Here is a 24,784-nt window from a genome sequence, read left to right as displayed (position 1 = left end):
ACATCAGACAAACCCCTGCATGAGCCGGAGAGGGCTCCTCCATTGCCCTGCAGGAATTCCCTGTTAAATCTGGAGTCTGAGCTCTAAACCACAAGAGATTTCAATTTTAAGAGGTAGTGTTTCAACAAAGGCAAACCAGAATTTTTTCCCCCCCTGTGTTCTAGTTCTAGTTTAGCACTTTTGCAGCATGACTCAGGTCGCTGGTGTGGAAAGTTGCTATGTGTAGCATAGTTAAAAGAAGAGAAGAAGGCCATCTAGCAGTAGTGTTGGACAAGTGATCAGCAAGCATTTTTGCAGGAGGACAGTGAAAGTACGACAGCGTTTCAGATGGTAAACACAATATCTGCTGTTCATCAGATCTATCAAGACAAATGCTACAGGCTTTTGGCTTTTGGGCATTTTCCATGATGAGACATTTCCCCCCCCGCCCCCAAACCACTTCGCTCCTTGTCACCAGCCACCAGTCACAATGAACCACTCTGTGGCTTCACGGAGCTGTGGTGGCCCTGCTCCCACCACACACACAGCACCCACTCTGCAGCTAAGTCCTGGGAGAAAACAGACCCAAAGTTGAACACAAGTGCACACTGAAAGTCCTGATTTCTGGCTCTCAGAGTCTTGGTTTAATAGAAATAAATAAATTAGCCTGAAGCTCCATAACGCTTGTGCGACTGCAAGTGCCAGGCAGATGACTCTGATGAAGCTGCTATTTGCTCCTTCAGGAAATATTGCTTAGTGCAAAGTTTTAAAACCTGGGTAGCATGCAAATGGCAGTGAGATAGGAAGAAGATATTCTGAATGACACCTTAAACTTCTCCTTGTCTTCTTGTGCACTTCAGCGACACAGAGTTGAAAACCAGGGAGGCAGCAGCGGGTCTCACCGTTCTCTGTCCCAGCAGACAGCCCAGAATAGAGGTTTACATTGAAAAGTTCACAAGAAACCATAGGTAAAGCAGCGTTCACTGAGGCAGCTAGATGAGCAGGACTCACGGCAGGTATTTGAGGGGGTGCAGGAGAGAAAGGGGAGGTTTGACTTCAAGGCAGACGGAAAGCAGAGAGAGATTTCAGTTCACAGCCAGGGAAATGCGTAAATGCTACATCCACCCCAGCAATTTTCACTTGAGATCATTTCATGGTGTGTCTGTATATAGCAGCTGAAGTACCTCTGAAAGCTATAATGAAGAGTACCAGAATGCAGTCTAATTTCTTGGCTCACTGTTCGGGCTATAATTTTGTCGGTCTTGCCTCAGCTCAGTGTTCTCAGTGCTTTTAAGTAAAAATGGTTCTGATGTTTTTAGCTTCACTGCTCTTTTAAGGAAACACGACTCGCGCAATCATCCCGTCTCTCAGGCCCTTAGCAAAGATTTTGAGCCCAGTGACCCAAGCCTGACAGAGGGAGCAGCAGCAAACCTAAAGAGGATGACACTACTCCAAGCCCAACGCAAACTAGCAGCACAGCGAGGAGAAAGGCAGCAGACCAGGCTCTGCTGCTGCCTGCTCTCCCCGCTGTGCTGCTGTGCTTGCTGGGGATGACTCTCCCGCTCAGCCCGGGAGTAAGGGGTGCAGCCGGGGTTAGGGTGGAGGGAGGAACGTAGAGGTCTCGAACCCATGGGAGAGCAGACCCTACTCCTCCCACTGCTCCTGGAACAACTCCTTTCTGGGGAAAAGTGGAAATGGGATTTTCTGTTGTCTTTCCTAAAATCTAAAAACTAAATGTCGTGAAGCGTTCTTCCTCTATTCATGGGTCACCCTGGCTCAGGGCTAGAAAGTCAAATTTGCCAGAGGCAAAACTCCTGCATGAGGCTTAAGTGTTCCGTGTGTGTTGTGGGATACATGGGCAATTTGGCTAGAGGTGATTAGGACACTCCAAGTCCATGGTATCTCCCCGCATCCTCCCCAGTGACACAGATCTCCACCAGTCAGTCACACCACAATCTGGAAAGGAGCGGTGGCCAGAGCCGCTGCCTGGTGAAAACACCCTGTGGGGTGGCAGCACCCATGCCACCCAAAGCGAGAGGGTGGACACTGGGGCCAGAGACCAGCCAGTGACAGGAGGGAGCCACAAACACCCCTTTCAACTCGCCTGCATGCATGTGTGTGTGCACGCAGCCTCTAACCTCAAACAGGAAAAGAGGATTAAAAATTCCTGCTAGCTGTGAGACGAGCGTATTGCTGTGACCAGCAGTGAGAGGAACTGAGAGGTCAGAAAACCAGCACAAACGCCCCAGAGCCGTGGGTGCCAGACAGCCGGGTCTGAGCAGGAATCCCAGGTGTAGGATAGAAAGCATCAGAACTGTCAGTGATAATGCCAAGACCCTAAAAGCCCTTTAGGATGGAAGAGGTGTGAGGGAGGAAGAGGGACACAGGCACCACAGAAGGAGCTGATGCTGCAGCAGATCTTTGTTAAGGAGCGATCCTGTTTGTGGAGGATCCTCAGGCTGCAGCGGAGAGGGGGAATGGGAGAAGGAAGGACACTGAGTTGAGGAGCAAATGTAGCTTCTGGTCAAACTGAGCAACTGTTCCCATAATCCGTCCCACCTCCAGCAGGGCTTTGCTCCCTTCCAGTGATGGAGAGCTGTCCCGTGCAGGAGGGTGGTCGCACGCCCCTCCCTGCCCCCGGACGTGGCTGCGACAGGCGCTTAGCAATAACCAGCCTTTCTGAGATTTAGGGCCGCTTCGATAAATGACTTGCCAGCCCCAGCTACTGTGGCTGGCGAGAGACCCAGCAGCATAGTCCATCACAGAGCAGACAGGTTCATTTTCCGAGGCGGGAAGGAGGGACGGAGGTAACGACAGCCCTGCAGCTCTGGGGCTTCTTTGCATGAAAATGTGAACGGGTTTTCCTGGAGAGCAGAACAGTACTTTTGAACACTGATGCCCTTTTCCTCACACATGCATTGGGCCTCCAGCGTTTTTCCTCCCGTACCTCATGGAACTGCTCCACCCAGCCGAGCCCCTTGGGCTCCCTGCGCACGGCGCAGCGTGGAGCTCGTGGGGAGGCACCATGAGGTGAGGTATGACAGTATGATCCCCCGGCTCCCTCCACAGCTTTTTCTTTGTCAGGTGTCCCTGCAGAAGTCACCCTCCGCACTTTCAAAAGTCCCATCTCCTCTCCTCTCAAACAGCACCCGTTGCCCGAGACTGGATGCAGAAGAAAACTGCAGCAGGATCCACCCTTTCACAGACATTCTGGAAAACACATGTTCTAACATGATCAAAATGAAAGGAAAATGGGATCAAACCAGTAATTTTAGGGAGCAGTTTGGCAGGATGTTGGCTTTGTCTATCAGCCTGCTTTAAGGGATACAGAGCCTGAAGTCCCACTTCTGCCTAACAGAGCTCCTCTACCCCAGATTACACCTTAGGTGAAGCAGAAGAAGGACTTGGACCTGAAAGTCCCAGCCTAATACTTAACCAGCAGGTGAGAAAGTTGTTGTGCTACCACCTACCCTTGTAGTAATATTATTCTGTTGTATAAAATCCGCTGCAGATGCGATTTACATGACAAACGTTGCCTGCGGGCTACGATCGCATTGCTGTGTGCTGGGCAGATTTGGGATGCACCACCTCTTTCCAGACTGCCGGAAGAGGGAACAGGGAAGGTAAAGGCTGAGCAGAAGGGAATCAATATCAGCAGGGTCTGAACCTCCTGTGAATCTTATTTGAAGTGAGCGGTGGTAGCTTCCTCCCATTCCTCCAAGGAGCCTGTACTGGTTCTGCAAGCTGCTGTGCATACATTATACTGAAGCTACTTTAGTGCCTTTTTGGTCACCGCTGCGAAAACAAGTAAGTTTTGTAAAAAACCTAAAGCAACCAAGGCTGAATAGGTATATCCTGCTTCGATGGTATGGGTATGTGCTTAAGTTTCATCAGAAGTTTGCATGCCAGTCAGGAAAGTTCTGTTTACTTTACATCCTGCAGGCAAGGTTATTTTCATGGCAGCATAGGATAATTCACCTTGGGGAAGGTCCCCCGGAGGTGTCTAGTCCAACATCCTGCTCCAAAAAGTGTCAACCATAAGATCGGAGTAGGGCTTTATCTAGTCATGTCTTGAAAACCTCCATGGATGCAGAGTATTTTAACAATACTCACTGTCAGGGGGGCATCCTGGCTTGCAGGATGAGTGATGGAAGGTTGATTCCACCTCAAACACTGGCTGTAGTGACAGCAACCATGGTGTGAAAGCACAACAAATACCATTTGCGAACAATCCTTTAAGCTGCAGGAGTGCAGGGGGAGACTAGCAACCCAGCCAGAGCTGGCAAGGTGAAGAGTGAGGAGCTTGGGAAGGAGCAGCAGTGGAGAAGGACAAATAGGCTGGGTGGAGTTTAGGAACTGGACAGGATTCTGAGACTCTGGCTAGGAACTGAAGGAAGAAACATGAGCAAGGGCTGGAGGGAGACATGAGGGAACAGGGGTATACAAACACTCACTGGACAAACTTAGCAGAGAGGAATGTTGGGACTGATGGGCAAGGAGACAGAACACTGAGACTAATCCAAGTTATTTGAATTCTTTACCAAAGAGCCTGGGGACACATAGGACTGAAAAGAAGATTTAGGGGATGTTGGAGATGAGGGCAGAGAAAGAGGCTGGAGGTGATCCAGAGGGAATGGACCAGGTTTGGGAACGATGGCTTCTCTCAACTTTCTACACGTGGGGAAAGAAAGCCCGTGATGGAGCTGGAGATCCAGGAGTTTGAGCAGTCTTTGCTGTTAGGATACACCTGTGAAATCTGCTGGCACATCCTCTCATTTTGAGGTTCCCGCAACTCACTACTGACCTATTTCTCTGCCATGCTCCAGTGATACCATGTTGTCACAGCCAAGGGCTGCAACTTGTCCAGTGTTTAACTGGAGCCAATATATGCCACTTACTTGATTTTGGGGTAGAAGAAGAAGAGTTTATGAGAGAGGCATTGCACTAAGCACTATATTAAAGAAGGTGTAATGTTAAAAAAAAAAAAAAAGCACTGCAAATATCACCATCAGGATTGCCTATGCACTTTGAATTCAGCCCTGTCTCTGTGTGTGGTACAATCTAATCTAAATTAAATGATCACACAGATTATTATCTTGCTCTGCAGCTCAAACACAAGGAAGTCATTAAGTCCCTATCCCGAAAAGCTTCCAGTCTCAGGAAAATCGGAAAAGGGGGCATGAGGGGAGCCACCCCGGGAAGGAGGTGGGGAGGGAGCACTGGTGAGAACGAGCGTGAATAGAGCAGCCACATTTACAACTGGATTATTTTTTTTCCTCGAGTCAGAGTAATATTGAGAAAAAAGATAAAAATAATTAAAGCAAGAAACAAGTTTCACAAGCTCCATCTGTCCATCTGTCTCATTAATCTGAGCAGGTTGATGAGGACAGGTTGCTGCAGACCTCTCAGGACCAGAGGAGCATAAAGGGCTTGGGGCGTTCACAATGGGGGTCTCTGGGTTGAGGGGGAACATGGAGAGAGATCTCGAGGTGCTGGAGCGAGTGCAGAGGAGGGCAACAAAGCTGGGGAAGGGCCTGGAGAATAAATCCTGTGAGGAGAGATTGAAGGAGCTGGGACTGTTCAGTGTGAGGAGGAGAAGGTGAGGGGAGACCTCATCACTCTCTACAGCTCCCTGAAAGGACATTGTAGAGAGGTTGGTGCTGGTCTCTTCTCACAGGTGATTAGTGACAGAACGAGAGGGAACGGCTTTAAACTGCAACAGGGGAGGTTCAGACTGGACACAAGGAAAAAATGTTTCCCAGAAAGAGTGGTCAGAGAGTGGAATAGGCTGCCCAGGGAGGGGGTGGAGTCCCCATCCCTGGGTGTGTTTAAGGGCCGTTTGGATGAGCTGTTGGGGGATGTGGGGTAGGGGAAAACTTTGTAGAGTAGGGCTGAGGGTTGGACTCGATGATCCCGAGGGGCTTTTCCAACCTGAATGATTCTGTGATTAAGGGGTGAGGAGGCTTCTGGGAGAAACAACACCAGAGGCTCCACCGACACACAAGGCAAGGCAACAGGGAAGGTTTCAACACTGGAAGATGTGAATCAAAACAACGGTGCTTTTGTGGGTAGAGCACTGGATTCCCCCTGCTGAATCCCCCCCTATCTTAGAGGAGGGGGCAGCTGCAAGGTAATGTCTGTCAACCTGTGATTAGCTGTTACATCGAACAGATGACATCGGGTTCAGTACTGACATACCAAAGGGTATGGCAGTAGCGCCTTGTGGTCCCAGCATCCTAGAGCTGATGTGAGCTGGCCACAATCCTTCGGGAATCACCTACAAACAAACTGCATTTTAAAAAAAAAGCTAAAATGAAGCTAAAATGCCTCCAGCTCTTTGCAGCTCTCTAGCCCCACTGTGAGGAGCCGTGCTCACCGGTCATTTGCGCCCAGCCCACAACTCCCACCGCCCTCGCTAGACAGAACCAGCATCACGGCGCGTGCTTTTCCCTCCAGTTTTAATCACACGAGTGTGGGTGTGTTGGACCCTTTCCAAGCTCACAGCTAAAAAGCCTCTGCTGAGGATGGGTGGGAGGGCTTCCCCCTTCCTTGTCTGCTCCAGACACAATTAGCAAAAGCGTTTCCCTGAAGGTGAGCAGTATGGGACGGACAACAGCAGAACTGTACACATGTAATATAAGCACAGTAAATGTAGTCTGTGTCACACTGTTTTGGAGCTCCCAAGGCGACAAGGGGGCTGTAGAGCCCTTCATGGGTCATTTGGTCTATAGCCTGGCAGCTATGTCCTCCACCAAGGACACCTGTGAAAGTGTCACCTGTAGGGACTAGGCAGTGACTCATCACACTCATCCAGTACCATCACCGACCTGCCTCGGGATAGTCACGGCCTTGGTTAAAGGCCTTGGTGCTGTTTAGTCCCCATCAAGTCCCATCTGGGCGCTTCCACCATCCCCAGCCAGACTAAAGCTGGTACCCTCACACCCCTCACACCTCACGGGTACGAGTGCTCTCTGCAGCAATCCTCCTCCCACCACCCTTACCTGCAAAGAGATGAGCTTGGATTGCTGCGATCAGGAGAGATGATCCCAGGCAGCCCGAGTCCCGAGGCACGCTTGTTAAGGTAACTGATCTCTTAAAAAGAAATAAATAAACTCTGCTCTCTGCAGTATCGCCTCTTTTTCTTGCCCACCTAGAGTTAGCCTATGGCCACCCTGAGCAGCGGGTGCATTAAGGGAGAGGGCATTTTCCCTCCTCCCTGCCAGGGTCACAGTGCTGCTCCTACAGCTCTTGCACGCCTGGGAAGGGAAAGCTCAGCCCTGCAGCCGAGCTTCCCGCACCCTCACCACAACCCGCAGCGAGCCCCACTCAGAATCACAGAATCACAGGATCATCTAGGTTGGAAAAGACCTTGAAGATCATCCAGTCCAACCATCAACCCAACATTAACAGTTCCCAACGCCACCAGATCCCTCAGCGCTGGGTCAACCCGACTCTTCAACCCCTCCAGGGATGGGGACTCCCCCCCTGCCCTGGGCAGCCCATTCCAACGCCCAACAACCCCTTCTGCAAAGAAATCCTTCCTAAGAGCCAGTCTGACCCTGCCCTGGCGCAGCTTGAGGCCGTTCCCTCTTGTCCTGGCGCTGGGTCCTTGGCTCAAGAGACTCATCCCCCCTCTCTGCACCCTCCTTTCAGGGAGTTGTAGAGGGCCATGAGGTCTCCCCTCAGCCTCCTCTTCTCCAGACTAAACCCCCCCAGTTCCCTCAGCCGCTCCCCATCAGACCTGTGCTCCAGACCCTGCACCAGCTCCGTTGCCCTTCTCTGGACACGCTCGAGTCATTCAATGGCCTTTTTGGAGTGAGGGGCCCAAAACTGAACCCAGTCATCAAGGTGTGGCCTTACCAGTGCCGAGTCCAGGGGTAAGATCCCTTCCCTGTCCCTGCTGGCCACGCTATTGCTGGAGCGGATGGTGGGCACAGCCCAGCCCCTGGAGAGACAAGGCCCACCGGCATCATTCGTAGCCCACAGAGCCCTCCCAGGGACCACAGCCTGAGGAGAACTGGCCTCAGACCCCAGCTCAGACCTCAAGTGAAGCCACATCTTGGAGACCGTGGCTGGGTCACGCTCTGGCCGTGGTCCATGCGGGGTGCTGCGTCCGCAGGAGCATCCCGGCAGGAGAAGGACACTTCCCAAACATCACCCTCCTTCCCGGTGTCCTCCCCGGTTACCCAGCACTCTTTCACCCCAGGTTTAAGGTAGGTTATTTAAAGATTTTAAGTGCAAAGTTTCTACCCGCCCCCCCCCAGCCACACGCTCGCTCGCAGCATCTCCCGAAGGGGTTGGTTTGCCTCTTCGCCTCCAGCCCCGGCCGAGGCGTTTCCCCCAGCCCCACCACAACAAGGGTGCCTCGGGGCCAAGGGCACGGCCCCGATTTTGGGTTCCCAGCTCTCTCCTTCGCCCCCCCCGGCAGAAGCAGGTCAGCCCCTCCGCAAAGCACACCCTTCGCTGCGGTCCCTGGCTCCGAAGTCAGCCGAGACCCCCCGCCGGGTGCCTTTGGGAGAGGCGCAACCTCCCGGGCGCTGGGGGACGGGCGGGGGAGCGCAGCCCCCGGCCCGGCTGCCCCCTCCCTCGTGCCCGGGCCCCGCGGGGTCCCTCCCGGCCCGCTGCCGCCGGCGGGGCAGGGGCGGGGGGCGGGCGGGGAGGAGGTGGCCGGTCCGGCCCCGCCCCGCGGCTCCGCGCCGGGAGGGCGGCAGGAGGCACCGGCACCGGCACCGGGACCGAGCCCTGCTCGGCGGCGGCGGTGCCACGGCCCGGCGGGCCGGGGGTAAGTCCTGATCGCTGCCCCACCACCACTTGCCGCCCGGTGCTGGCGGTCCCCTTCCCGGCAGCTCTCCCCTCCGTTTCCCAGCCCCCGGGTCTCCCCAGCCTCCCTCGCCCCCCGCGGCATCGCCGGGGCGCACGGTAGCCCCGGGTCGGGGGCACGGCGGGGAGCCGCGGAGCTGCCGCTGCACCGCGGAGCTGCACCCGCGGCCGGAGACGGACCCAAAGCCGCGGCCACGCCTGGACCCTCGGAGCCCGGAGCCCTGCACCCCACGCCCGGACCCTGCCCTCCGGGCCGGGACCCCCCCGAGGCTGAGACCTACGGGAGGCGCATCCCCTCCCTTCCCCCGCCGTCTGCCCGTCCCCACGGCAGCCACCCTTATCCCTGCCCGGCTGTCCCGGGTGGTGGGTACCCCGGTACCCTGGTGTGCCGGTACCCCTGTGTCCCGCCACCCCCCTATGCGGGTATCCCGGCACATCAGCATCCCGGTACCCTGGTTTGGCAGCACCCCGGCGGCGGGCAGAGGGAGCCGGGGGTGGGGGGGAGTGTGGGGCAGCCCAGGGCTGGGGGACCTGGCAGGGTTCAGGGTGGAGACCTGGGAGGGATCCCGGGGGGGAAGACTGGCCTCTGGGTGAGAGTTGAAAATAGTGCTTTAGGCTGTAAGGGGCAGGAAACCCGCAGGCAAACTGTGTAATGCGGCGCCTTAAGCCTTTTGGTCATATTGTGCGTGATGCTTTGTTCATCCCTGTCGTGGCTTTGCTTATCAGCTAGGCAGATGCTTAATGTAGTTTTTTTCCCAGCGCTACGGAACTAGCCTTTCATGGCCCCAGACAGTCCAGATTTCAGCTGTGTCGGTGCAAGGGACACTGCAAAATGAGTCCTGCCCTTGGGTGGCTGCAGCTGGACTGTTTTATGAACAAACAGTCCTGGACTCAGCAGCAGCGCTCACGCTACGGGAAATCCTTCAGATCCAGCGGAAGGCTTAACTTCTCTGTCAGGGGCAGGCAGGAGAAAGATAGAGGAGGAGAGACAAGCACAGGCACTTTCAAACAAAACACAGATTGTTTCACCCCCGTCCTGAGGGATCTGTGTTCACCGGACAGAGGGAAGTTCAGTTTCCATCTCATTCAGCCCTTGTCCCCTCCCAACTACAAAGCAGCAGGGGCAAGTGACACCAGTTTTAAGGCTGAATATATGCAAGGGGCTGGAGCAATTTATACCTATTTCATGCTTGTGCTTCCAGGAGTGTGTGTGCATCACAGATGCTGCTGTTCAGGGGGTGAGGTGGAACAAAGAGTAATATTTATACCATTGGCATTGCAATGTTTTCTCCTTGCCTTTTGTACCTGTCACGCTGATGATGAGTTCAGAGATGGGAGCACCAGCAAAGAAATAAAAATCGGATACAAGCGATTAAATGTCACAGAACAACCCTGGGACAGCAGCCTTCATGTTCCTGGAAAAAAATCATCCTCCTTCAAAATCAAGAAACGGTGGGTTCCTGAGCACAATCACGACTCCATTGTAAGAAAAAGAAATGCAGAGTAGCCTGCAAGCATCCTTCCAGTTATTTCATCCCAAATGACAAGTTGATTTGCTCTTCAGCACAGGAAGCACATCTTCTGGCCAGGCATGGAAAACACAGAGCACAGTAGGGATGAAATGGGGGCAGCACTGACAGTCAGGCTTTGGCAAGGCAGGCAGGGCTGAAGCAGAGCGTTATTTGAACAGAAGGCCTGGGACAGAAACACGTTGCAGGAAAAGAGTAATTCAGTAGGTGGTGCTTACTGCCAGGCGGCCAGGGTTCGAGAGGCTACTTGAGCATTGCAGGTGCGGTCTCTCTGCCAGGCTGCCGAGCGCTCGAGTGCGTGAACTTATTGAAGATGTTTTTTGATGATGGAAGGGGGAGGGTACTTCCCGGAAGATACTCGGTCCAAGCTTCTGGCCAAGCCCTAGTGCGGGTAACTGCGTTGGGTCTTCCTCAGCACTACAAACTTGCCTTTCAGACCGTGCTCTTGCCTGGCTGACTTGTACTGCAGTGTGACTTTGGTGCATCTTGAAACCATTGCTGCTTTCTGTGGAGCTGTGTTGGTTGGTAAGCTGCACCTTCCACGGGAGGTGAAATCTTGCGTTCTTCTCTCGGCTTAGATTCAGTGAAAAACAAAACAGGCCAAGCAAGACTTTAAGCAAAGCTCTGCCTATATATGAGCAGAAAAGAAAGACCTCTATAACTGGCTTGAAGCAGCATTCACGAAGAAGTAAGAAAATCATACACCATCCACAAAAAAGGTACTGTTCTCCACAATTATTGTCAGAGCTCTGATTTTCAGTCACCTCTTTCTTTCTCTTTGCAGCAGCACCCCCATGGCCCTCTTCACAAGAACCAGCGGTCATCCCAACACCACCGACCCCATTCCCTGTGGGGCAGACAACACTACAGAGCCTGACCTGCCACACTCACATGCCTACTACGCCCTCTGCTACTGCATCTTGATTTTGGCCATCATCTTTGGGAACGTGCTGGTCTGCTTAGCCGTGCTGAGGGAACGCACCTTGCAAACCACAACAAACTACCTTGTGGTGAGCCTGGCGGTGGCAGACTTGCTGGTGGCTACTTTGGTGATGCCATGGGTGGTGTACCTGGAGGTGAGTACATTTTAGGCAAGATTAGCAGAATTTAACCACGGTACGAGTTCACCAGTGCACGCTCTCAGGATAGGCCAGCTCTGTTACAGATAAAGTCCATTCACATTTTAACCCCCCAGCTAGCTCTAGGGCACTTGTGGTGTGGGTGGCAGCCCATAGTGTCACACAGGTGGCCCTTGTGGGCTGGACAAACACACCACAGTTCCACCCTGAGTCTGGCTCTTCCTGGCAGAGCACAGCCTCTTTGAGCTTGACTGGCAGCTGGGCTACAGCCAGTAACGTAGATTGTTTGCTCTGATGTGCTAATACCACTTTCATCCTTGAAGCTGACTCCATCAGCCAGAAGGGTTGCCAGTGAGCACCGTGATGATTCAGGAATGGTGGGAGAGGCGATAGTGTGGAAATACCTTATAGGAACTCATCTTAGAGCCCAGATCAATCCCTACTCCTGCTGGCCAGAAAACAAGCAAGGGCAGTCAAATCCTCATCTCCTGTGGAGTTTAAGAACCTTAGCGTCCATGATGTTAGGTCAGCTCCAAGCAACATTCCCCAAGCAGGCTGACAAAGAGATGAAGCTGAAGAACATGCTCCAAAATCTCCTTAAGTCTTGTGAGCATTTTCACAATAACTTCAAAGGACTCATCAAGCCCTCAGGGTCTTATTCTCCATTTCTCTATCTCTGCACATTGACCGATATAAAAATGTACTGCCGTGACAGCATGGACAATATCATCAGATATAGGGCAGCAAAGATGGAACCTGAATCCCCCTCCCACTGCAGCAAAATCCTGAATTACTGAAGCCACTCCTGGGGCAAATATTTTTACTAAAGTAAATACATGAAGATATGCTACAGCTGACATTTTTATCTGTTCTCTTCAGCATTTTTACACCAACTCAGAAAATTGGTAGATCTAGAAAACTTAGAGTGGACATCAATCAGCCATAAGCTTTCAGCTGAGCCCTAGTACCCTGTTCTCACGCTAACAGAGACAGAATAAGCCCCTGAGCCATGATCTCACTGCAGCCTCATGCCCTTTCTGTAAGGGGCAAGCCGGGATCAGGGTGAAGGGTAGGGTAAATATTCTGTTGGCAGCTGCCCACCTTTGGCTGACCTCTTTCCCTCAAAACAAAGCAGAAGCAGAGAGGGATTTTGACGTGTGCATATGGGCTCCACAGTGCGTGAGCAGAAAGTAGGACAAGACACGACAACACCAGCAAAGGCCAGACCTACTATGCGGGTTCAAGGAGATTTGATCAAGTAGCAGGGGACTAGTAGTGGCCTACAGCCCTCCTCTGCCACCGGCGGATGTTGAATGGGCAACACAGCTCTAAGTTTTGGCACACAGCCTAGGCATTTCCCTTGTGTTCATCCAAGCCTCTCACCCAAACTGTTCCCACTGCAATCTCAGCAAGGCTACAATTAAGAGAAATTAAGGGTTTGCTCTGTGTGTAAGCATTATTAATAAGGGCATTGATGTTAATTATGTACGTGTAGCACTGCTGTGGAGTGAAAGAACGAAGAGACCACCATGATACTGCATGTGTGATCATGTTCTTAATGAAGGCAGTAGCAACATTTAGACTGATTTGTGTGGAGTGGTCCTGGAGCTGGCCTGCAGGATATGTACGGCTCAGTTGTGTGATATCGAATGATTAAGAATCAAGGAATAAGAGAGGGGAAGCCATCCCAGCTAGACAGAATTAGATTGTGCAATTTGATTGCAACTAAAAAATATTATTAAAAGTCAAATTTTATTTCAGACTGGAATAGTCCATCACCTCAAGCGTGTTCCAATCCTTAATGAAATCACAATATGCTTTGCATTAGAAAAGATTGAGCACTTGCTCTCGCTGTGGACAAGGTGGCACATCTGTGATGCAGCCTCTACCCCCATGCAGTACCGTGGTCACAATTTGTGAGCATGACAGTAGGTCCGTTCCCTCGTGGTGTTTGTAGACCCGTTCAAAATTCACTCCCATCTGTGGAGCTTGGATAATCAAAGTAGCTGATTCAAGAGTCACCCAAACAACAGGGAGAAGAAGCCACACACTTCTCAAACCCGAACTACCACTCCCAGCACTGCGCAGTATCTCCTAGAGAACTAGGCTGTAGGACTCCAGCAAGGCTAAGATTTAAAAAACAGTCCAAAAAGCCCCAAAGTCTTTTAGATATTTGCTGCTGTTTATGGATCAGCGATGCTACCAGTGAAGCAGAAATGGCATCATGCTTCAGTACACTATGGGCCTGGAAATTGCCAAGAAATCATTCAGTCCCCAAAACTCTATACAATACCTATTCATCTACGGAACGTTTGCCAAACCAGACATCTGAGACCTGTCCATTATTTATGGAGAAGCTAAAGGTGGATGAATACCTCAGATTTAAATGTCACTTGTGAACTTTGTGCCATACACTCAATTTCTAAAGTCGTCTGTGGCCTGGACCTTGTCCATGAAATTTGTCATTTTATCATTCACGCAGACCAGAACTGTCTCTTTCTGAGAAGCCTTTTGGGAAGGCTGTGAGAGAGCAGCAAAAGGAACATTTTATATCGTCATCTTTACCCGATGAAGCTTCTGTCACAGAAATGCTATTCAGCACTGTGTCTAGCAATCTTCTGGGGTCAACGGGTAAGTCTAATATACCAGTACTGCTACCCCAGTTCTTTACTGACTCTGATGCTGTGGCTGGCACGACTACTGAAGCTCATGAAGGTTTCTAAGACAGTAGCATTAGGGTATCCTGCCCACTGGAGTCTGATGGCATTAAATACCATCATGCCTCGTAGTCATTGCATAAATGGAGGAGGACATGTAGCAGCATGGCCTGGAGCATCCTCCTCGGTCTTCCCACAACATCCAATTCTACCTCCAAAGGGAAAAAAGCTTCCGAAGATGATTGTCACTGAGGTCCAGAGCGTGCGAGTAACGCCGTTTCCTCTTCTGTGGCTCTCACACCAGAGCAGCGAGACCTACAACTGCTCTCTGAGCTCGAGGAGCTCGCCAGACTGCCGTCAACGGGCGGACAGACACCTGACTGACTGCCACTTAGCAGCAGGCCTGACCACAGGCGTGCTCTTAGTTACCCCCACCATGCGAAAACATAAGCAGCTCTTTCACAGCTGCGGGGAGCTAACAGCACCCCCGAGAAGAACTCTCTCCTAAACACAAAACGCCTAGGTGAGCATGGTCAGATGCACCGCTGCTTACACGCCTGTCATCGCCTGATGCAGCTTTGTGTTCATACTTTCCCATACGGCACCACCATACGTATCCGATTTACAGAGATTCCTTTGTTTATTTTTAAGGGTTCAAGAGAGAGATGGATTTACATAAGGTTATGAATGCACAATGATTTTATCTTTTTTTTTAAAAACGGGAAGACTTTCTGTGGGGCTGGAAAGTTAAAAATAATAATATCACAATTTTGTGGATAAAGCAGACTGGATGTCAAGAAAGATGAGGTGAGAACCTGCCCTGAATAGTCTACAGGGAGCTTTAGCATTGTCTTTGACAGAGCCAGGATTTCATCCTGGACTCTATTCCCACTTCTGCCGCACGCACACTGAGTGGCAATGAGAGATTGTATCAGCTCATCTCTCTGTGGTTTGCTCTCATCAGCTGTAAGAGAATAATATTTGACCATCCACCTCACCCAGGCAGTTGTGAGGATTCATTCAATTAATACCTGCGATGTGCTTTGAGATTCCTGGACAAAAGGCACCAGGGGGATAAAGAACAGGTACCCTGCCAGCATATGAAAATCAGAAATGCACACTAGCAAGTTCTAGCTGCTGTAGCATAAGATGAGTGGAACAGAGCAATAAAAGGAAGAGCAGAAATAGAATTTTAAAAATTATGAACGAGGCCTATAATTAAAAGGATCTTTTTCATTGTTAAATTCTGGAATAAATTCTGGGTTCGCATACCCCACAGGTAAATATTAACTACTTCGCCGTCTTCAGCAGAGGTTCTCTCCGTTTTAGAAGTTGTGGTTGATGGAAGTGAGGATGGGTTTTAAGCCCAAACGTTTTGATCTGTCAAGCATCCTCTGAATACAAGCCACAGCTTAGCGTGCAGGTGGTGTGATCTGAATGCATCATCCTGAGAGGGTTCACTTCAGAGCCATTCCCACCACCACCTTCTTCAGTTTTAATGGCTCACATTCTTGGGCTTCACGTTTGAATGTGCTCAGGACCTTGGCAAATCCCTCGGTTAAGTGCTTGCACATCTGCTGGGCTAGCGGCAGCTGGCTTTCATGTGAACACCTGGCACCAGCTCCTGGTGAAGTATTCTTCAGACTCCACAGATCATACAGACACTGCATTTTGCCTCAGATTACAGAAACACCCCTTACTGGGCCCCACTGCAGAGGCTTCCAGCATTTAGAATTATTTTTTTTATTTTTTAATGTGGTCAAACAGACCTCAAAATTTGCAACTAAAGCAAAAGCGGTGTTGAGATTCTCTGAAACCTGAACCTACCTACTAAGGTCCCTAATTTCAGAGCGACAGCCTGCATGCCTTGTGGCCCACTTAATTGTGCAGAAAAGCTCTAAGGGTTTGGTTTTTGTTTTTATCTGCTTCCTTTTTTTAAAAGAAAACAAAGGAGCCCCACAAGTATCAGAGAACTGAAGATGAAACCACAGTTCCCTAGTGCATTTTGCAAGCCAGTTCCCATTTCTCTCCCCTAAAGAGTCGAGGGGTCTAATAGAAGATGTCCTCGTACAGTACCTGACTTGTGACATGTAGCAGCTGGGTCCAGCAGAGAATACCCTTAGCTCACCTTAGCAAGTTTCTGTGCCCATGTGCAGGAATGCTGGCACAATCATGGCCTCAAGCTGCACCAGGGAAGGTTTAGACTAGATATTAGGAAGTATTTCTTTCCAGAACAGGTAGTCAGGCGTTAGAATGGGCTGCCCAGGGAGGTGGTGGAGTCCCCATCCCTGGAGGTGTTCAAGAGGCAGGTTGATATAGCACTTAGGGACATGGTGTAGTTGGGATCTGTCAGTGCTGGGTTAACGGTTGGACTAGATGATCTTCAAGGTCCCTTCCAACCTAGATGATTCTGTGATTCTGTGATTCAAACCCATTTAAATTACTCAGGATTATTTCTTAAACAACTCTGAAAACAACTCACACAGACTGAATTCTGTATTTATACAAGTGCTTCTCGCTGCAGGATGCTGCGTCCTTCGTAGGCATCGACACTCGCTGCAGGGTTGACCCACTGCCTTAGCAGCCAAGTTTACTTGTGGCGCCCTCTCCAGCCTGATCTGAGATGGGTGGTTTTGAGCAGGTCTTGAAAACCTCCAAGGATGGAGCCTGCGTAGACTGGCTCCACTGCCTCACTGTCCTCACGGTCAGAAAGTTTCCCTTCGTAACCAGTTTGCAGCTTTCTTCTTTCAACTTATGCCTGTTGCCTCTTGTCACAGAATCATCAAGGTTGGAAAAGACCTTGAAGATCATCTAGTCCAACCATTAACCTCACACTGACAGTTCCCTCCCTCCATGCACTGCTGTGAAAAACCTGGCTTCATCTTCTTAGTAACCTGACTCCAACTTTCTTAATAACCTCCCACTTGGCACTAGGGGACTGCTGTTAGCCCCCTCAAAAGCCACCACTTCTCCAGGCTGAACAAGCCCTGTTCTCTTAGCTGCTCCTCCTAGGACAAGCACTCCAGCCCCAGGAACTCTTTTGGTGGTCCTCCGCTGGACTTGCTCCCATTTATCAATGTTTTCCCTGTACTGGGGCCTCAAAACCAGACGCAGTACTCTAGATGCAGTCTATATATAAGCAGAGAGACCAGGAACTAGTGCCAGTTCCTGATAGCTTCCCAGGATCCAGCCCAAGCAGTGGTATCTAGGGGGTTGAAGGTTAAAATCCAGACTCTCTCCAAGCGAGGACTTTCCTCCCTTTCTCACCTACCTGTCTTCTCCAACCAGCGCAGCATTAGGTTTGTTTGCTGTACTCATCCAACGGGCTTATCTGTTGGAGGGCAGGCTGCCTCCTTGTTCATCCACCACAAGGAGTGGGTGCTGAGGCAGACCACCTTGCTCCAAGTCAGGCTATCATCCCAGCCCCGAGAAGAGAGGTGCCACACGGCGCTTGGAGCATATTGTTGTCAGCTGAAAAGGTCACTGTCAGGAACTTGATGGCTGGGCCAAAAAATGCATTTCTCCATCACAAAGATTGGCCACAGTTAAGCTTTCATGATTACACACTTCAGATTAAAAATTCAAAGCAACCAGAACAAAAGCTCGACATGGTAGCAAGCCGAAACCCTTTATCCAAATAGCTCGTGACTTCTCACTCAGATCTAATAATCAAAAGCTGTTAACTGAGATAAGAATCCAAATAAGGTTTTAGAGAAGCTTTGGGTCTCAGGTCTCTGTTTCATACATAAATGCATAAAATTTGCAGCACTTTTCCAGCTCACTGCCTGCAAGAGAACTCCAGCAGCTAAGCTGAGAAACACTTTCAGCCCTTCGATTTTCTCAGGTAATCCTTAATCAAAGGATATGTACAGTGATATCAAATTTAAATCAATTTATCATGCTAGACCTTAAGGGAAGGGATAGCTGCTATCTATTCCTTCACCCTGCCTCCCTCTGTAAGAGTAACTAAAGGAGTGAAATTGAGGTGTGGCTCCTTCTCCATGACCTACCACTGTGTTAGCTTGCACACAACACAGATGCCTCAGTTTCCCTCTGCACATCACAGTGGACATGAACTCATCTAGCTGCTGAGATACTTGGAGGAGGGCACCTCCTTACACATAACTGAGCAGGACTCAGTGCAGAACAAGGCTGACAGTTTTGTGGTTGCTGCTACAGGTGACCGGAGGAGTCTGGACTTTCAGCCGCATCTGTTGTGATATCTTCGTCACCATGGATGTAATGATGTGCACAGCCAGCATTTTAAACCTCTGTGCTATCAGCATTGACAGGTGAGAGCCAACAGCGTCCAGGGGATAGTTTGGAGATGAGGGTTGGCCCTGTACCCCAGCATGGCCAGGACAAGGAAGTGGGGTTTGCACAGTCACCATCGGTGTCTACAGGAACACAAACCTCCCTGCAAGTCTCTCACTGCCACGACTGCTGTTAATATGGCTCTGTCCATGTGTTAGAAGATGTCTGCACCTAAGGGCGGAGAGGCACAAGCAGTAGAACACCACCAGTAGGTAGTCAACCACATCCTCGTGCCTTTTAAAGGCAGGAACCAGAATTGGTCATCTAATTCCTATTGAGTCTCAAAGAGGGTTTCTCATTCTGAAGACCTCACTCATGAAGTTTTAATAAACAAAATCCTTCCATATACATAGGGAAGGGTGAAGATTATTGCTGTGTAATCTTCAGCCTTGCCCTGGTTTTTTTGCATCTTAAAATTGAGCCTATTTTAAGCAATGCTGAGGGCTGAGAGCCAAGACCTTGGCACACATGGTGCTGTTAGGACCGAGGAGGGGGGGGGAGGGTAGGAAAAAATACTGCATGCTGTACCTTTGTAATATGTGGTTCAAGGGTAATCATACAAAGCAGGTCTCAAGACTGGGTTGGTCTGGTGTTCCTCCATGAGAATCTTTATCCTCATTCCATTTTGTGTCCGTCTGCAAGGAGCAGCCCCCAGGCTATCCTAAAGACGAGACTCCTGTACCTCCCAAATCCTAGCCTTGCTGAGCTGCATCCCCTGGGGCATGCTGGCAGCCAAAGGCCCTGGACACCCACCCGTGGGCAATCCTCTGGCTGTCAGTGAGGCCAACACCAGAGCGGGCGGCTGAGGCACAGAGTGTAGCAGGCTGTGGTTGCTCCAGAGACGGTTCTTTCCCAGCAGTGCATATATAACCTTAGGGGCTTGGGGGATGGGGGTTTCCTGGGGTTTCTAGACCCATCTGGTATGCCAAACCTTGTAGTTTCACAATGCCAGCAGTTCTGCAGGGTGTTTCTCTGAAGGGCTGCCAACTAACTCTGATTTCCTCTGTTCCTCCCCCCAACGCCCCACTTACCATTTCTACAAATTGCTGATCCCATCATCTGATCTTCTCTCCTTTCCTCTTCCATTTCTTCACCATGTTCACCATCATGTTTCCTACGTGGCTTTCATTTCTCCTTTTAAAACCTGGTCCTTTTCCTCCCTCCATTCTTACCTCTCCTCTTTCTGGAGCTGGTTTGGTTCGCAGGTACACCGCAGTGGTGAAACCAGTTCAATACCAGTACAGCACTGGGCAGAGCTCCTGCAGGAGGGTCTCTCTCATGATCGTGATAGTCTGGATGCTGGCATTTGCAGTGTCGTGCCCACTCCTCTTTGGCTTCAATACTACAGGTAGGTGATGTCCTGAACAATAGCACGCAGGGAGGGGTTGGAAATGGAGCTGCCCTGTGCGTGGACAGGTCATTTAACGTGGGTCCCGCAGACTTTCCGAGTGACAGGAAATTTTAGGGAACTGGAAAGCACACTATGAAGGGTGAGAAACATCTCTAGTGCTGGAGAGCAGATGTGCTCTTATCTATAAACTTGACATTTGCTCAAGCAGACACTGACAATTGCTCTGAAGACAGACCTGCCTGCTTTACTGCCAAATCAATGCCCATCAAAGTGTCCAGGTCTACAGATCCCCCCAAACAATCACTCTACGCACACACGAGCAAATCTCCAGACGTCCAACACACACACACACATCAGACTTACTGCATCTTGCCCATGTCAACAGGTCCAGACACAGTTTTAAATCAGATACAGGACAGAATTCTAAACAGCAAGGATTGCATATTGGCACTGCTTGTGAGAAACCTCCTTCCCATCCAACGGGCTGTCTGCTTCCTCACCTAATCCCTTAAGGAGAGCGAACAATTTAGCCTCCTCCTTGGAAGCAGGTTGGTCTTTGTCCTTCCCCTCACCTAGGACAGCCCATTAATTCTCCCTGGAGGCAGAGGTGCAGGGGAGCTTTCTTCCCCAGAGACACAGGCAGGAGTCCTCTGCTCCCCATCCATCCTCTATGCATTGCTTGAGGCAAGAAGGGGACAGGAGGTGGGAAATGCTGCTGTCTCCCACTGCCTGCTCCAGACAGATGGGGGTAGGCACACCTCTGCATCTAGACAGCTCAGAGGCTGTCAGAGGAATAGAAGAAAGGACGAAAGAGGAAAGGATCCTCTGACAAAGGATGGGAATAGACATGAGAGAAGAGAGCAGAGCTGTTGGCCAGAAAAGCAGGCAGATGCATGCGGGGTCATGCTAGATGGCCCCTGGCAGAGTCCATTGTAAGCATCAGTGAGGTGAGTGGGTAGGCCTCAGTATAATTTGCAACAACAGAGATAGGAGATACTTGCACTCCTTAGACTGCCTTTGCCCCCCGGCCACCTTTCGCCTTGCTTTGCCAACACACCAGAGCCTCCTTGTACCAAACCAAAGCAGCTCAGCCGCTCCTCTCTCTCTCTCTTCTCCTCCCCAGCGGATCCCAGTGTCTGTTCCATATCCAACCCTAGTTTCATCATCTACTCCTCTTTGGTGTCCTTCTACCTCCCCTTCATGGTGACCCTGCTGCTCTATGTCCGGATTTACCTCGTGCTAAGACAAAGACAAAAGAAGCGAACCCTCACCCGGCAGGGCAGCCAGAGCGCCAGCACCAAACCGGGTTATGCACACAAAGTAAGAGCCACATGAACGCAGTGGGAGCTGTCAAAAAGGACAGGGCATGCATCATTTCTTCTTCCCAAAGAGTCAAAGCACAGAATGGAAAACATAAAGAAGGGACATGGCATGTTTTCATCCCATCCTTCACTCATACACCATGATATTTGAGATGCAGAAGCTCCAGTTAAATCCCTTTCAGCCCTCTAGAAAGAGGATACTCCCTGTGTATCTCTACCCTCTAGAACCAGGCAACTAGAAAAGAGCACAGCCTACTTCAATATTTCTTCAGAGCAGGGCTTTCTCAGCCATGCAGAAGCCTGGCTAACTTCTTCATTTATTGATTTTTAATCTCTTCATTTATTGATTTTTGCTCTGTGAAGCTTCATTCTCGGGGCTTTACAGGCTTTAACCTAGATTATTTTAAAAAAACCCAAAAAAACCCAAACCTCTTCATCTGACAGATTTAAGAGGTCAAAATGCTCATGGTGCACGAAGCATTTGTTCCACTGACCTTTCTAGATAAAATGTCTGCAACCATGGGAACGAGCACAATGGTTTGAAAGGGATCGCCTGGTCACAGATATCTGCTTCTTTTACCCATTTTCTCAGAGTGAAGCTACATTAAAAAAGGGTGGGGATGTTGAGGGGAGCAGGACCAACACAAAAATAGAAGTGAAAGGTCAGCAGAGCAGCTCTTCTTGTTCTCATGCTTCTCCTTGGTGAGGTGGAGGCAGAGGGATGTCCAGTGCTCGTTCACCCCTCTGATAAGCCAAGGTCAGTCCAGAGGACATGGTGCAAATCTAAGAAGCAAGTGGGGCTAGGGATGACTCCTACAACTTTCTTCGTCATCCTCTGACCAAGTGGATGGTTTGGGTGGTTCCCAGTTTCTCTGTGTCATCCTCTTTTGCAGGAACACATGGAGAGAAAAGCTTTGCCAAACAGATGCCAAGGCACATTTTCCCCCTGTCTCCCACTCAAATGCTCAGGCCAGGAGATGTCAACCCAAAGGAAGTTGCTGACTGCCTTCAGCCTGCAGCGGTACCGCAGCTTCTGCCACGAGGCATCCCTCACCAAGACACCAGGGACTACACAACACAGCAGGCTGGAAGAGAGGAGAAGGAGTACGAAGCCGGGACTGGAGGTACGGAGGCTCAGCAACGGCAAAACCATCAGCTCTTTGAAGCTAGCGCACCAGCAGCCCCGGCTGATCCAGCTTCGGGAGAGGAAGGCCACACAGATGCTAGCTATTGTGCTGGGTGAGTGAGAGCCGCTCTGTCTAGTGGGGTGCAAGGGATGATGGTCTGGGACTTGCCAAGAGCAAGGAATCTCCTAATACACTATTGAGATTTAAAAAATGCAAGCCAGGACCAGGCTTCCGCTGTCACTGCTCCACAAACTCAGGAGAAAAAACGGTGGGCCATTTAGGGATCTAGGATAATGCTCTCAAATGTTGAGAGCCAAGTATGTTAGTGTTTTATTTGCCATGTTTTATTACCCTTTTGTTTTAAATCAGTGGCCAACAAGTCCTGCTTAGAGGGAGCAACAGCCAAGACCTTTGCTTTTCCTTTTCTTTTATTATTATAAAGCTGAAAGAATCCTGAGTTCCTGTACATGCAGCAGCTCTTAGTTCCAATTACAGATGGGGAAACTGAGGCAAGGAGCAGCAGAGGAACCAGCTCATAGAGCTGGATAGAGAAGCCAGGAGACTGATGCCCCAGCCACCTGCCATGGTCACCAGATGCACTGATACCCCTCATTAACTCAGTAGTAGCAGGGAAATAACGCAGCCCTCATCATAACTGATTAAAGCAGATAAGGCAGCAGTCTTTCCCTCTAAGTTGTGGCCACTTGCTTTTGTCTGTCACCAAGCCACTACTGAAGCCCCATACACCCATTCACATAACTGGTCCCAAAAAGCCTGAGCTCTTGCCAAGCCCCTCTGTATCAGGAATAAACGCCACCTCCAGTGTTTACCAAACGCAGACACGTACATGGAAATAGTGAGAGGATGGAGGGGGAGGGCACAGTGCAGGCCCCTTTCCAAGTAGTTGCTTCTCTAAAGTCACGGATGGTTTTCTCCCTCTCTCTAAACCCAGGGGCATTCATAGTCTGCTGGCTGCCCTTCTTCTTGATTCACATCCTCAACACCCACTGCCCGTCCTGCCACGTGCCCCCGGGGCTTTACAGTGCCAGCACCTGGCTTGGTTACGTCAACAGCGCCCTCAACCCCATCATCTACACAACCTTCAACACCGACTTCCGCAAAGCCTTCCTCAAGATCCTCTGCTGCTGACCGTGGGGCTGGCACCGGGCTGCACGGTGCACGGCTGCACAGGACCCCAGCGGACAGCATCTGCCCTTCCTACGGGCTGGGAATTCCACATTTGCCTTCCCACTGGGAGCCTCAGCCTGCAGAAGGCACCCAGCTCACGTGCAGCAGTCCTCATAAGAGAGCAGAATGTGACCGCGTTGATAAGGATCCTGATTCCTTCAATCAGGAGCCAAGAGCAAAAATTTGGTAAGGAAACTTAAAAACAGAGCACTGACGGAGAAATGACAACATCCCTGTTGTCTCCCTCAAAAGGTTTGCCCATAAAACTGGGTCAGTGCTTGAGAAAACTGCCCCACTTGCAAACGAAACCTTGCCCTCTGCTGCCAGCTTGTATTTTATTGCTCCTTGCAAGGTAGAGAGGTGGCTACCATCCCTCTGGTAGGTCAGATCGCATGAGAAGTGCAACACTATCAGTGTCCCCTCTCTTCCTAACCCAAAAACCAGCCGTAGATTGGCCACTACTTATCTACCACACACCCAGTCATCTACTGGGGCCACTAAATAATGAACAAGGCCTAGGGTAGCACCAGTCATGCCTGCAATAGCTGGTTTTTTTCAGCTGGGGCAGGTTGCGTGTACCATGTCTCAAAATTTGTTTGTTTTTGGAAGCAGTCCCAGTTTGTGCTCCTCTCCTCATCAGGAGCACTGCTAGATTAAGAGTTTGTCCTGTCTGACTGCTGCGATAACTCCCGTTACCCACGCTTGGGGGAAAGCTGTTTGAGTAACATCCCTCCCAGTCAGACAGGACGTGTGCCTCAGGATCAGACCCAGGACTCTCCCTGGCTCCCCTCGCTGACGTACCTGTCAGCACACCTGGGGTGTCCATACACCCCAGCTTCCAGGAGGTGGCCAAACGCAGCCCTGCCACTGTCTCCTTTCCCAGCAGCATTTTACAAAGCCATCTCCGGGAGTTCCTGGATGAAAACACCAGACAAGCCCTGCTGTACCATGGAAGCTGGTCTCATGGCGGGGCACTCTAATGCTCTTCTCCCTGTATAGACAAACCTGACCTGGGACAGCCTCAACACATTTCTGTCATTTCCCCGCCTCGCTCTACTGGCTCAGAAGCTCCAGCTCTCACTCCCAAGACCAGGCTTAGCTGTGCTGTTAGCCACAATCGTTTGACAGCTTTGGGTGTAACTGTGTGTACTGTCTCTGCCTGTGTCCATGCCACAGCTCCTCTGTCCGGGAGGGGCTTCCTCTTTCCTAATGTAAAACCAAAACCATTGTCCTCCACTTCTGGAGCACACAGCAGAGCTCTAGCTGCTTCTTTTGTTTGCATTTTGAGAGGAGATGCTCATGGACAGCATGCGCTGTTTGCCTGGGGAGGTGCCCTCCGTATTGCATTGTAACTGCATTAATCCAATAAAACACAGATGTAATGGGAAGTTTTGGTACCTTTGTAGCCCTTTCATAAG

At 50.6% G+C, this 24,784-nt stretch overlaps 1 protein-coding gene across 3 annotated transcripts; it reads left to right on the top strand.

Annotated features, from left to right (window-relative positions):
* Positions 1–8,669: 8,669 nt before the first annotated feature.
* DRD3 (dopamine receptor D3) lies at positions 8,670–24,754 on the top strand. Of its 3 annotated transcripts, XM_074860834.1 has the most exons (8): positions 8,670–8,761; positions 10,129–10,251; positions 11,116–11,404; positions 18,244–18,356; positions 19,584–19,726; positions 20,853–21,049; positions 21,945–22,290; positions 23,131–23,459. In XM_074860834.1, exons 3-8 carry the CDS (start codon positions 11,123–11,125, stop codon positions 23,325–23,327), a joined length of 1,278 nt encoding a protein of 425 aa, XP_074716935.1. In that variant the 5' UTR covers positions 8,670–8,761; positions 10,129–10,251; positions 11,116–11,122; the 3' UTR covers positions 23,328–23,459. The 3 variants fall into 3 exon arrangements, with proteins under 3 accessions (XP_074716935.1, XP_074716934.1, XP_074716936.1); XM_074860833.1 differs by lacking the exon at positions 20,853–21,049 and having other exon boundaries at positions 23,131–24,754; XM_074860835.1 differs by lacking the exons at positions 8,670–8,761; positions 10,129–10,251; positions 11,116–11,404; positions 18,244–18,356; positions 20,853–21,049 and having other exon boundaries at positions 19,373–19,726; positions 23,131–24,754.
* Positions 24,755–24,784: the final 30 nt, after the last annotated feature.

Source organism: Strix uralensis, chromosome 2, assembly GCF_047716275.1.
Source record: "Strix uralensis isolate ZFMK-TIS-50842 chromosome 2, bStrUra1, whole genome shotgun sequence".
NCBI lineage: Eukaryota > Metazoa > Chordata > Aves > Strigiformes > Strigidae > Strix > Strix uralensis.
The sequence above is the reverse complement of the archived record's forward strand: the minus strand, read 5'-3'. Positions and strand labels throughout refer to the sequence as shown.

Excerpts from the sequence above, each read along its gene's own strand:
- DRD3 (XM_074860833.1), top strand. The coding sequence starts at position 11,123 with ATGGCCCTCTTCACAAGAACCAGCGGTCATCCCAACACCACCGACCCC. Across the intron at positions 11,405-18,243 it reads CATGGGTGGTGTACCTGGAG|GTGACCGGAGGAGTCTGGAC; the intron begins GTGAGTACATTT and ends TTGCTGCTACAG. Across the intron at positions 18,357-19,583 it reads TGTGCTATCAGCATTGACAG|GTACACCGCAGTGGTGAAAC; the intron begins GTGAGAGCCAAC and ends TTTGGTTCGCAG.